The 13340-nt window shown below is 40.9% G+C and overlaps 1 protein-coding gene across 1 annotated transcript in view; it reads right to left on the bottom strand.

The window, feature by feature from the left end:
* Nucleotides 1-13340, bottom strand: part of LOC107123156 (histone-lysine N-methyltransferase 2C-like) — an 82603-nt gene that overhangs the window by 55498 nt on the left and 13765 nt on the right. The window contains exon 2 of the mRNA XM_015426343.1: nucleotides 1675-1763. Coding sequence (XP_015281829.1) covers nucleotides 1675-1763 — 89 coding nt within the window. The remainder of the gene's footprint in view (nucleotides 1-1674; nucleotides 1764-13340) is intronic.

Below are 13340 nucleotides of genomic sequence, written 5' to 3'. Positions count from 1 at the left end.
TGAAAAGTGGGGGAACCCCCCCCAAGGACCTGGGAACCCTACCCGTTGACAAATTCCAGGAGATCCCCAGGGTGTTTTACAAGACAAACAAAAAGGAGTCTAAACATGTATGCCACAATACTGTGAAATAAAATTTAGATCCTTAACTAGATTGGTTGCTGTTTCTTCTCAATACAGGGAACTATACTGAATACCTCAAGGAAAGAAGCCTATACATCTTGAACAGTGCAGCATTTACAATAGGACACTAATCTGAAGCACCACATAGCTAAAAACCCACTTGCTTTGTTCAAAATTTAGTTTAATCAGGATGAAGACTGCTGTGCAACAGTCTTAAAAACAAATTATTTGATAATCACCAACATGAGGTTGGGTTTTACAACTCCTTTGTGCTAATTTATTCAAGTATTTACATCCCACTTTGTCTCCCTGGAATTAAGGCAGCGAACAACACAGCAACCAAGTTTCAAGGACATAAATGAACAAAACAGAAAGTGAAAATATACATGGAATATACCCCAGTTCCTGCTCATATATGAATAAAACAAATAGTACTAGTCCCAACTCAGATTCCTGAGGGATCCCACTACTTAACTCTAACCAGTACAAAAATTTTACATGCTTATTGACACTCAAAGAATTCTAAGAGATGGGTGAGGTAGGATTTCCCTTTGCAGAAGCCATGCTGATTCTTCTTTACAAAGCTCTTTTATGTTCTTTCTATTAAGCTTACGTTTCTGTTACATTTCTGTTAAGCTCATCTGCAGTCTCCCTATCCTCCTTCAGCAATCTTCTCACACAATTTTCATCTAATGGTCCAAAAGCTTCCCTTGCTGGTTTGCTACATCTGATGTAAAGAAGTTCTTGCCACATATTGATAATTCTAAGGATGTGATCCTCAAAATTCATTTTTGTTTGCCTTACCTCTATTTCTTTTGCCAGAACTTGTGCTCTGTCACATGTTTTTCATTAGGCTAGGCTTCTCCTTTCCAAAAAAGGTCCTCCTTCCCTTTTACAGTTTCTTTTACTCAACTCAATAATCATGCTGGACTCTTCCTGGCATTGCTCCTATCTTTCCTAGTTAGTGGCACAAAATTCTAGCTGAGTCTCTATTACTGTGGTTTTAAATAATGTCTAAGAATCCCAAAGAGATTTTATCCTTTTGACTCCTCATTTCAGTTTCCTTTTAACTAATCCTCATATTGTTGAGAAGTTGACATTTTTGAAATTAAATGCAGCTATGTTGGATTTTTCAAGCAACTTTCTATTCATGTGTATGTTGCATTCTACCGATTTGTGGTCAGTGTTCCCTGCTGGGTCACCCACCCTTGCCTCCTGCTCCGTATCTTGAATAATACACAAGATCACATCCAGGATCACCTCCCTTCTACTCAGCACAGATTAGAAACAGTCTATTCCTGAGAATTAACATGAAGCAGAACTATGCTGAAATGTGAACAGTGGAGATTACAGTTACACAAATTCCATTATTCCCAATAGCTCAACCAGTAGCAGGGCCTTTAAATTTTTAACACAGAAGGCTCACCCTGGATCATAACAAAAATCTAGATAGTGAATATTTTCCCATGTGAAACAAAAACCTGTACTTGTCAAGAAGATATGGAAGTAGAAAACAGGTGACAGAGGAAGCACAGCTGCTATAAGCGCTTTTACCGGTTTCCACAGTGTTTTCTGTTTCTGCTGCCTCCAACCCATCCATACTGTCTTCATCCTCCACGGCAGGTTTTCCTCTACTTCGAGGCCTATGAAATAAATGAAAAAAACTGTTCATAATATGATACAAAAAAGTGGTACAAAATCATTCTATTAACTGAAGTAAATAATGTTAAATTAATTCTAAAGTAATCATGCTGGTTGCCTCCTTGCTTCTCAGCACAATTCAGAATGCTGATTATGGCCTTTAATGCCCTAAACAGTTAGAGACCAAGGCGCTTTATAGATTTCTTATTCTCATAAGAGCCCGCCTGAGAATGAAGATCTTCTCTGTGAGCCCTCATTTTCTAAGAAAAAAAGCAACTTGAGGGATGGTGAAGGCTTTACAAACCAAAGTGGGTTGGGTTGTCTTTTTTCCTTCTTTTTGAGCAGCCACCCTACTCTCATAAATCATTCCTAAAAATAACTTAGAATGTTTACTCAAAAGTAGTTTGCCATCAGTGGGTGAGGGGCTGCTGTTAAAAGAAAATATAAGTCTGAAGACCCCCTTTGAGTATATGGAACTAAGTGCAGTGTTTCTTGAATTCTGGCCACAATATGACAACTTAAACAGCAGATTACCATTCAAAACAGGTTACTAAAGTGAATTTTAGAGGCAGCATGAGAAATATAGCAAAAACAGTTTGGGAGAACTAAGGAAACAGAGGTAACAACAGTTGTAATCTTCAAAACATTCACAACTCAGACTTCTAACCATAATAAAATCTTTCAAAGAAGCCTTCAATAATTTACTATTATTCAGACAGGGGGTTGCTGCTACAATCTTAACCACAATTACTTGTAAATAAATTAATTTAAATCAACATGGCATACTTCTAAACAAATGTGTTTGGATTAATGGCCCTGCTGCCACTGAAAATTTAACCACTGTGTCACCATTACAGATGGGCATGAGCCAGGAAAATGGAGGTGTATCCCAGTTCAAGGGGTCACATGAACCTTCACGAATCTCCACATTTACCAAACCAGTTCATTTTGTGAGGTTCGTGATGCAGTGCAGAGGGAGGGAGATCTGAGATTTTCCCTCCCTGCTTTGTGCTGGGGACAGATTCCCGAGGCCAACAGAGTAGAATGGGGGAGATCGCAAATCTTCCCTCACTTTTCTGCTGGCGGTGGAAATGGACCAAAGTAACTGTGAATTTGGATTTCAGGCATTCCAGTAGGAAAGCCTGGAGCCTGTTAAAAAAAAACTAAGTGCAAGCCCATGTGTGTTCCAAGGAAATCTAGAGGTAACATCAAACCAGGTAGCTACCCAACTGGTATCTCTATCCAGAGCTCCGAAGGACTGAGATTTTACAATCGGGATTAAAGAAACTTCCAGATTTTGAAATATACAGGCCCTGAAGACTGCAAGCTGCCAGGGGATTTCAGTACTGATGAGATTTCCAAGGCACTGAAGGATATCAAGAGTGGAAAGACTCTGACAGCATCTATAATGAGTTCCCGATCAACAGTGGCACGTTCACTAAGACGTGGTTCACAAGGTTTCTCACTGACATCATGAGAACAGGAAGACTCCCAGGGGAACTCAAGAAAGCAAAACAGTTGCTATTCTGAAACCTGGAAAACCAAAACATCTGGTGTAAAGTTACAGACTTATTTCCCTTCTGAGCTCCTGTTATAAACTCCTTGAGAGGCTAATCTTGAACAAGATCAGTGACAGAATTAGTGAATGTGTCCCTTTAGAGCAAGCAGAATTTGGACCCCATCATAGTTGTGAAGACCAGGTTCACAGCTTGTCACTGAGGTAGGGTATCAGAAATGTATTAAGACATCAGCAGTTTTCGTCGCTCTGACTGGCGCTTATGACACAGTCACTCAGCACGTTATTTAGGAGTAGAAATAATATTCTTCAGGGGGAAACTTGTAAGAACGTGTAAGTAATTATGGATCATTCAATCAGCAAGCAGAAGAAACTGAATGACAGTTCACCCCGGGGCTCAGTCCTCGCTCCAGTTCTTTTCAATCTATCCATCTCTGGTGTTTCCGAGACAATATCCAGGAACTTTGCTTATGCTGATGACTGGCAATTGCAGTAAGGCACAAATTGATTGAAAGGACTGAGGAAATACTGACTAGGGACCTCAAATTTTTGGCTGACTACTACCATAAATGGTGGCTCATCCCAAGCCCAGGAAAAACAGAATGCTCCTGTTTCCACCTCAACAATAATCTTGCCAACCGTGAAGTATACCTAAGTACCTTGGCATTACCCTGGACAGGACCTTAAGCTATAAACACCATCTTACCAAAGTAGTGACAAAAATACACATGCCCAACAACATTCTCCCAAAATTATGTGGTAAAACCTGGAGTGTGTCTGCTACAACACTTACGGTATATGCTCAGTTTTGGAGTTGGTATATAGTACTGTGGAATACGGTGCTTCAGTGTGTTTTAACAGCCCCCACACGGCCACAAACCTGATGTCCGACTCAATACAACAATGAGAACCATCCACAGATATACTAAACCCATTCCAACCTATTGGCTACCTACATTGTACCACCTCGCTCCCCGCATCTCTGAAGGCAAGATCCTCTTTTTCGTAAATATACAAAGATAACTGAAAACAAGAGAGTTGCCCATCCACAAAGACATGGCTGACGTGGGCCTATCCAGACTAAAGTCCTGACTCCCTGCAATAAGATCTGCACAAATCCTGCAATCACAAAATTTCAATTTAGAGAATGAATGGTTGCGAACATGGATGAAATCAGTTCCACCCAATAGCCATAATCTGATAAACACCAACAAGAGTCCCTGCAGGATCTGACTTGCTGCATAAACTATGCAAGATGGCTAATAGAATACAAACAGGCTTTAGCAGCTGGGCAGACCTGTTGTTTAAATGGGGCAAAATACCAGGACCCGAATACGATTATGGTGCAGCCCGCCAAACTATTTTCCATCTGTCACAGAAATGTGAGCATTGTGCTTTCCAGAGAGATGTGACAGAGCTCTTTATACTCTCCCAAACTGTGATTGAGAGGATTGAGAATTTGGATATTAGTATTTAGGGGATTGCCCAATCTGTCTGCATACTCATTGTATCTACTTGGTTAGGTATTTTACATTATTATATGCTTCCTGTGTGTAACTCTGCCATACAATAAATAGTTTCATTTCTGAATTTCTTGGATCTTATCCCAAGAGAAGCTAACAAACCAAATGCTCCCACCAAAGGTCCAAATGTTTTTTTATGTTGTGCATTATTATCTTGTCCTCCAACTATCTCAGAAAGGTACATATGTTCCCTCTTTGCTTTCATCTTATTCTCACAACTCCTATGAGGCAGGTCAGGCTACGACAAAATTCATGCAGTAAATTTTGTCACCAGGATGGAACTGAACCCAGGTCTCTTCAGTCCTAGTCCAACACTCTAACTATTCCACCAAACTGGTTTTCAAAATAGAAATACTGCATTCAAGCAAATGTTTATAATTGCCAAAAAAGCTGTTGTGACGACCCCTTAACTGGGGAGGTCTGGTTTTACTTTAAAAGTGTTCCTTTTATTTTATTTTACTGGGTATTCCGGCTGCCGCCAGGAAATTTAAGGCTTTCCAAACCTCTATAATATAATATTTCTGTCACTGGGTAGGTAAGTCGAGGGTTTAGGCGTTCACGAGGGTCTATGTGTTTCCTGGGAAGAATTTCTTTCAGAACTGGTATCTTAAATAAAAGTAGATTTATTGATATTTCACACACTTTTCTCTCCCACTGTCAGGGATCTGGGCATGTAACTTTGTAACACTTTTTTACCAATCACACCACTTGCTTGTTTCCACTACTCTAGACTATCATACAGCCATGCATCCAAACTTTTAAAGTCACACACACACAGTTAAACATGAAATCGTTACAGCTGTACACAATAAACCCAAGGAAGCATGGTTGTAAAATGAAACTGAGTTAGTGTGACATTAGTTCTAAGTCTGTAAGTTTCATAAATTAGTTTTTAGCCAAGCACTTCTGTGCTTTTAATTACTTTCTCTCTCTAAATATCAAGATTGTACTACATTACTCCTGAAAGAAACTTTGGGGCCTTCTTTTAACACTGAGATTATTTCACATGGGAAAACACAGCTGAAAATATATGCAGTTTTAAAAAAAGATGGATAATTACTCCACGATTAGTCCTTCTGAACAAAGTTATTAAATTAAAGGGTATCCCAACCAGTGTTCCCTCTAAGCTGAGTTAGTGTGAGCCAGCTCACAGTTTTTTAGCCTCCAGCTCACACATTTTTGTCTTGGCTCAGGAAGGATGGCTCCAGAGCAAACTAATTTATGCAGTAGCCAAATCGCCTGCTCACAACTTTAATGCCACTAGCTTGCAAAGAATTTTTGCTCACAAGACTCCGCAGCTTAGAGGGAACATTGACAATAACAAAAAACAACAACAAAAACCACACATAAAATGGGGTCCCATACCACCACTGATTAAGAAAGGCAGTCAATGTGATATAACAGCTAAAGTCCTCAAAAAGGATTGAGATGGAAGAGATATTACAGATACCCACTAGTTACAGTAGCTCCAAGACATATGCATACTAGCAGGAAGGCAGAGTATGCAGAGTACATCATGCGAAATGCTGGCCTGGATGAATCACAAGCCGGAATTAAGATTGCTGGGGAAAAGATCAACAACCTCAGATATGCAGACGATACCACTCTGATGGCAGAAAGTGAAGAGGACCTCAAGAGCCTCTTGCTCAGGGTAAAAGAGGAGAGCGCAAAAGTGGGCTTGAAGCTCAACATCAAAAAAACTAAGATCATGGCATCCGGCCCCATCACTCCTTGGCAAATAGAAGGGGAAGTCGTGGAAGTAGTGACAGACTTCACGTTCCTGGGATCCCAGATCACCGCAGACTGTGACAGCAGCCATGAAATTAAAAGATTTCCTTGGGAGGAAAGTGATGGCGAACCTAAACAGCATGATAAAAAGTAGAGACATCACCCTGCCAACAAAAGTCCGCATGGTCAAAGCAATGGTATTCCCAGTAGTCATGTATGGCTGTGAGAGTTGGACTATAAGGAAGGCCGAGCGCCGAAGAATAGATTCTTTTGAACTATGGTGCTGGAGGAGACTCTTGAGAGTCCCTTGGACTGCAAGAAGAACAAATCAGTCAATCCTCAAAGAAATCAACCCTGACTGTTCCCTGGAAGGCCAGATAATGAAACTGAAGCTCAAATACTTTGGCCACCAAATGAGAAGGGAGCACTCACTGGAGAAGACCCTGATGCTGGGAAAGATTGAAGGTCAAAGAAGACGGGGACGGCAAAGGATGAGATGGTTGGACAGTGTCAGCGACGCAGCGAACATGAAATTGAGCCAACTTCAGAGGACAGCGGAAGACAGGAGGGCCTGGCGGGAGCTGGTCCATGGGGTCGCAAAGAGTCGGACTCGACTGTGCGACTGAACAACAACAACAGGAAGGCACAGGCTAATTTAACCTATCCACTTTCACACTAATTAATCCACTTTCAATGCACTTTTGAATTGGATTTTGCCAGTTCACACAGTGAAAATCCAGTTGGAAAGTGCATTGAAAGTGGATTATTTGGTGTGTGTGATCGCAGCCCTAAAGATTAAAATGGTACTTTGAAAGCACCCTTGGTTACTCAAAATACAACATATACTTATTCTTGCAGAAAAACACTTGGGGATCAGACAAAAATATTTTCTTTCTGTTTATTTCACGGGTTATAGAAACTTTTGTATTTACATCCTACAGTGAATGCATTAATTTGCAGAAAAGCGAACACACATACACACACCTTTTAAATGTGCCACACTGCTGATTTCAACTGTCTCCCCCTCCCCCAAACACATTTTAAGCAATGCATTTAACATTAGCAAAATCACAGGTTTGAACTAATTGAATATAATTACTTCTTTTCAATAGAGAACATACCCACATCTGGTGTTTTCATGCAATTTTCCTCTTGTGCGTTTACTACAAAGAGACCTTTTAACTACTGCACAGGTTTAAAATAGCTCCATTAGAAAAAAAATACAAAATTAGAAGTCAGAAGAATATATTTATACTTCAATTTAATTGGGTTTTAGTATATGAAACGATATGAAGAAATAGCGCAATGTTCTATAATCTACAGCAATAAAGTTTTATAACTGAAGCTGCTTCTACACAGAGATTTATTTCTCTGCCTATTGCTTACAAACTAGAGCAGCCACATGATGGTGTCCTCTAATCATCCTTCTTCCAGGCTTCCCTGTCCTCAAGACTCTCTTTTCTAAACCTGTTTTACTCTGATCTTGTACGAAACAACCAAGTCCAAAGGCATTAGCATGCAGTGTGGAAGGAATGGTGTACATTTCCCAGCCCTACAGCTCCCACCCACATAGGCACTATTTTTAGACAGCAGCCCCTCATGTTCATCTTCACATCTTCATGTAATAAATGTAAAGCTAGAATGTAATTACTTTTGTTCCAACAATTTGGGCAATAGAATTACTCTTGTCCAAGATCCAAATGATGATGATGATGAGAAGAGGAGATTGGATTTATACCCCGCCCTTCACTACCCAAAGGAGTCTCAGAGTGGCATACAATCCCTTTCCCTTCCCCTACCCACAACAGACACCCTGTGAGGTGGGTGGGGCTTAAGAGGTCTCTCAAGAACTGCCCTTGAGAGAACAGCTCTGAAAGAACTTATGACTGACCCAAGGTCACACCAGCAGCTGCATGTGGATGAGTGGGGAATCAAACCCGGTTCTCCCAGATTAGAATTTGCGCTTTTAAACACTACACCAAACTGGCTCCCAGTTATTCCGCTAGAGTATCAGTTGAGCCAGGGATGTACATTCTACAAAATAAACATCGTTTTTGTGCCCAAGATGGCAAATGTATATAACAGGTATGCACTGTTGCAAACTACACAGATGGCAGATTTTGCCATTTATTAGTTCCTCTGGAGAAAACAGTGGGCTCTATCATTATACCCTGCTGAGGTCACCACAGTAAATTGACACTGTTGGCCCAAAGCCAGAGCACTGCCCCAGAGCCTCTTTCTAGATCCCGTTGTATTGCTTTCACAACGGGCTTTACTGCTAGTCTTCATGTAATAAATGTAAAGCTAGAATGTAATTACTTTTGTTCCAACAATTTGGGCAATATAATTACTCTTGTCCAAGATCCAAATGATGATGATGAGAAGAGGAGATTGGATTTATACCCCGCCCTTCACTACCCAAAGGAGTCTCAGAGTGGCATACAATCCCTTTCCCTTCCCCTACCCACAACAGACACCCTGTGAGGTGGGTGGGGCTTAAGAGGTCTCTCAAGAACTGCCCTTGAGAGAACAGCTCTGAAAGAACTTATGACTGACCCAAGGTCACACCAGCAGCTGCATGTGGATGAGTGGGGAATCAAACCCGGTTCTCCCAGATTAGAATTTGCGCTTTTAAACACTACACCAAACTGGCTCCCAGTTATTCCGCTACAGTATCAGTTGAGCCAGGGATGTACATTCTACAAAAATAAACATCGTTTTTGTGCCCAAGAGGGCTAATGTATATAACAGGTATGCACTGTTGCAAACTACACACATGGCAGATTTTGCCACTTATTCTGCTCCTGCAAATCTGGGGGTAGGACAAGGAGTAGTCACCCCTTTGGCCTCAAATCCCTACGCGTCGCTGACCCCTTCATGGTTTCTGAAACTTCAGTACATAACAGTTTCAAACATACCACTACAATCGTAAGTTGCCAAGAAACGTGCTAAAGCTCAGGATACTGAACATTGCACCCAGTCATCAAATTCTTAACAGGTATGCACTGTTGCAAACTACACAGATGGCAGATTTTGCCATTTATTCTGCTCCTGCAAAATCTGGGGGTAGGACAAGGACAAGGAGTGGCCTCAGATCCCTACGCTGACGACCCCTTCATGGTTTCTGAAACTTCAGTACGTAACAGTTTCAAACATACCACCACAATCATAAGTTGCCAGGAAACGTGCTAAAGCTCAGGATACTGAACTTTGCACCCAGTCATCAAATTCAGAATTCGCACTCTCCATAAAAGCCAGCATGAAAAAGAAATTATATCATTTAACAGTTCATGCCAAACTTTGTAAATTAATTTTGCACGGGGGGAAAAAATGAAGTGTCAGCCCAGTGACTGGAATTACTAGGAACACTTTGCAAGGAGTTAACATGCCACTGGACTAACCAGAGATGGAAAGCCACCATGGTACACTTTAGTTGACATCTGACTAGACACCTGGTTTTTAGTGACAGTGGTTAAGAATGTTGGGCTAGTATCTGTGAGATCTGGGTTTGAATCCCCACTTGTGCCATGGAAGCTTGTTGGGTGACCTTGGGCTAGTCACACTCTCTCAGCCTAACCTACCTCACAAGGTTGTTCTGAGGGTAAAATCGGAGGAGAGGAGAATGACGTAAGCTGCTTTGTATCCCTATTGGGAAGAAAGGTAGGGTACAAAGAACTAAATTCAGTAAACTGCCACAGCCCCAAGACTTACTAGTCAGTGTCTCTCAGAGACGTCAGTGTCTCTCAGTTAACCCTAAAGTTGTTGTGAGGATTAAACTCCAAATATATCATCCTAAATTCCTTGGGAGGAAGAGCAAGATTTTAAAATCTGAGGTTCCTTATGAGTGACAGACACAACCCAAAAGCAAGCTGTTGACAATGCTAAAGGCAAGTAAAAATGAGAAAAGTCATGGGGTAACATTTCTATCTCCTGTCGTTCTCTCTTTCTCAGATAGATGAGGGATTCAGGTGGCTAGCCGTGTTGGTCTGAAGCAGCAGAACAAAGGTGAGTCGAGTAGCACCTTTAAGACCAACACCGTTTTATTCTGGGTATAAGCTTTTGTGTCCATGAGGCACTTCTCCAGATACATTGAAACAGAAGTCACCAGTCATTACATACAGGAGAGGAACACCCCTAGAGCACAAGACCATTATAGTAGCTTTCTCACGGATTTCTTTAAATAGTCTCTGAATTAGATATCTAACTACCCAGAAGCAGCATGCAGCTCATAAAACTGAAGCCTGGCCTCTTATGACATCTACCTTTTAATTATAAGTGAAAAGGGCACCAGAGCTTTGAAGACTGCATCCTTGTTCACTAAAAGTGGCATAGCAGGGGAGGAAATTAGTTTAGCAAATGGTCCAGTTAAAGTCACAAAGAGGTTCTGCCTCTTCCACTGCAATGCTTGAGGCAGCACTTCTGGCAAGGAAGTACGGTATATGCATTTTGAGACCCTGTGGCACTCCATCACAGCATATGCCTATATATTTGGTACAAGAATATTAAATGAAGCAGCAAGTGACATTTTTCAAAAGAGGCAATAAAAAAGTAATTAATGAATAGCCAATCAACTGTCACGCAGAATCACTGAACTGTAGAGCAGAAGGTCAGCTGTCCAAGCCATTTATGAAAATAGATTCAAAACTAATCCAAAAAACTGTCTACCATGTAACATCCACTAAGTGAAAAAACATCACTAAGTTCCTTCAGCTCAGTGCCTCCTACTGTTAGTTATCACAAAATGAGCCAATTAAATTTTCATGATTCACTTTTTTCTTTTATGCCGCAGCTACTAAAAAATACTCAGGGGAGGGCTGGTCCTCATTTAATTTCTTGCAGAGACTGTGCAGAAGGGTTACAAAAGTACTGTACCATCTCTGCCTTAAGCAAATCCTGAAAATTGTGCTCTGAACTTCATGGAGAACTTGAGGAAGAAGAAAGCAGTTTGTGGAACCTGCTAGTACCAATTCATAATCATACACTATCACCAGCACAAAGCAGGAGACGACATACAAAATGGAGAGAACACTGGTTGACATCAAATTATGCTAGGTAAATTAGGCTGTGAGACCATGACTCACTCAGGCATATAAATTTCAGGGCTAAGCAGGAACACATGGCTTGTTTGTTATGTTACTAATAATACTATTTTAAGCAATATAAAACAAGCAGATGTAATGTCCTGGATTTTTCCTGGGAATGCTTATTAAAAGTTTCATAATTTAAAGAGGAGGTGATGTCACAGGTTAATGGTGGATACCGAATTCTAGATCTCCTCTTCAACATTTTCTATTTCAAAATTAGAAAACTTAAAAATGCAAGAATAAGCCAACTAGGCAGGGGAAGCTAGGGACACCACAACTCAAAGCCATCTTAAAACTTTCCTTCCAATGTTAGCTTCATGCAATGAAATCAGGGCATCAGAAAAACAGTATGCTATGATCTTAAAATGGCAAACTCTATCACCGCAGACTGTGACTGCAGCCATGAAATTAAAAGACGCCTGCTCCTTGGGAGGAAAGCGATGGCGAACCTAAACAGCATGATAAAAAGTAGAGACATCACCCTGCCAACAAAAGTCCGCATGGTCAAAGCAATGGTATTCCCAGTAGTCATGTATGGCTGCGAGAGTTGGACTATAAGGAAGGCCGAGCGCAGAAGAATAGATTCTTTTGAACTATGGTGCTGGAGAAGACTCTTGAGAGTCCCTTGGACTGCAAGAAGAACAAATCAGTCAATCCTCAAAGAAATCAACCCTGACTGTTCCCTGGAAGGCCAGATAATGAAACTGAAGCTCAAATACTTTGGCCACCAAATGAGAAGGGAGCACTCACTGGAGAAGACCCTGATGCTTGGAAAGATTGAAGGTCAAAGAAGACGGGGACGGCAAAGGATGAGATGGTTAGACAGTGTCATCGATGCAACGAACATGAAGTTGAGCCAACTTCAGAGGACGGCAGAAGACCGGAAGGCCTGGAGAGAGCTCGTCCATGGGGTCGCGAAGAGTCGGACTCGACTGTGCGACTGAACAACAACAACAACAACAATTAGCAGTCCTACAATCAAGAAACCTGGCATGATCTGGTCCATGGGGTCGCGAAGAGTCGGACTCGACTGTGCGCCTGAACAATAACAAAATCAAGAAGACATTCTAAATTTACTCCTTAGTGTAAAATGTCTCAGGGATATCTTCCCTCTTGTTTTAAAACACTTAACAGACCAAATAGCAGAGATCAGTACACATCTTAAAGGGGCGGCGACATCCAAAACTGATGTAACCAGGGAGCTCAGCATTACAAACCTGGAGAAGATACAGATACTGAAGCAATCTGAAACTGAATTACGACTCAAGATAGAAAACAAATATTGAATTCCTCTGGCCAGGTAAAACAGGGTACTCTCTCCACAATATATAAAATTTTGATCTCTTTGGATAGTGTTAAACAGACTGTAATGATTCCTTGTTTTACTGTGTGTGTGTTCGTTTAAATGTTTGGTTGGAGTGCAGTGATACCAGAATAGAATGGTTGAGGTAGACAAGTATGCTGTGATTGGTGGATGGCAGAGTGTGGGAGGAGTTGTTTGGAATGAATCTCTGTGTGTGTCTTGAAGTCAGTTATTATTATTTTTAATTAAATTTTATTTTCGTTATAAAATAGGATACATAAAAGTTCAGAATAATGACAATAATGACAAACTTGTATCAAGGTAGGTAACATCAAAAATCAGAAAAAATACAATTGCTTGTTTCAAAAAATAGAAGACTATACTTTCCACTCTAAGATCAAGGAGTAGAGCAAAGAACAACAAAC

Source organism: Gekko japonicus, unplaced genomic scaffold (assembly GCF_001447785.1).
Source record: "Gekko japonicus isolate JY-2015 unplaced genomic scaffold, Gekko_japonicus_V1.1 scaffold691, whole genome shotgun sequence".
Lineage (NCBI taxonomy): Eukaryota > Metazoa > Chordata > Lepidosauria > Squamata > Gekkonidae > Gekko > Gekko japonicus.
The sequence above is the reverse complement of the archived record's forward strand: the minus strand, read 5'-3'. Positions and strand labels throughout refer to the sequence as shown.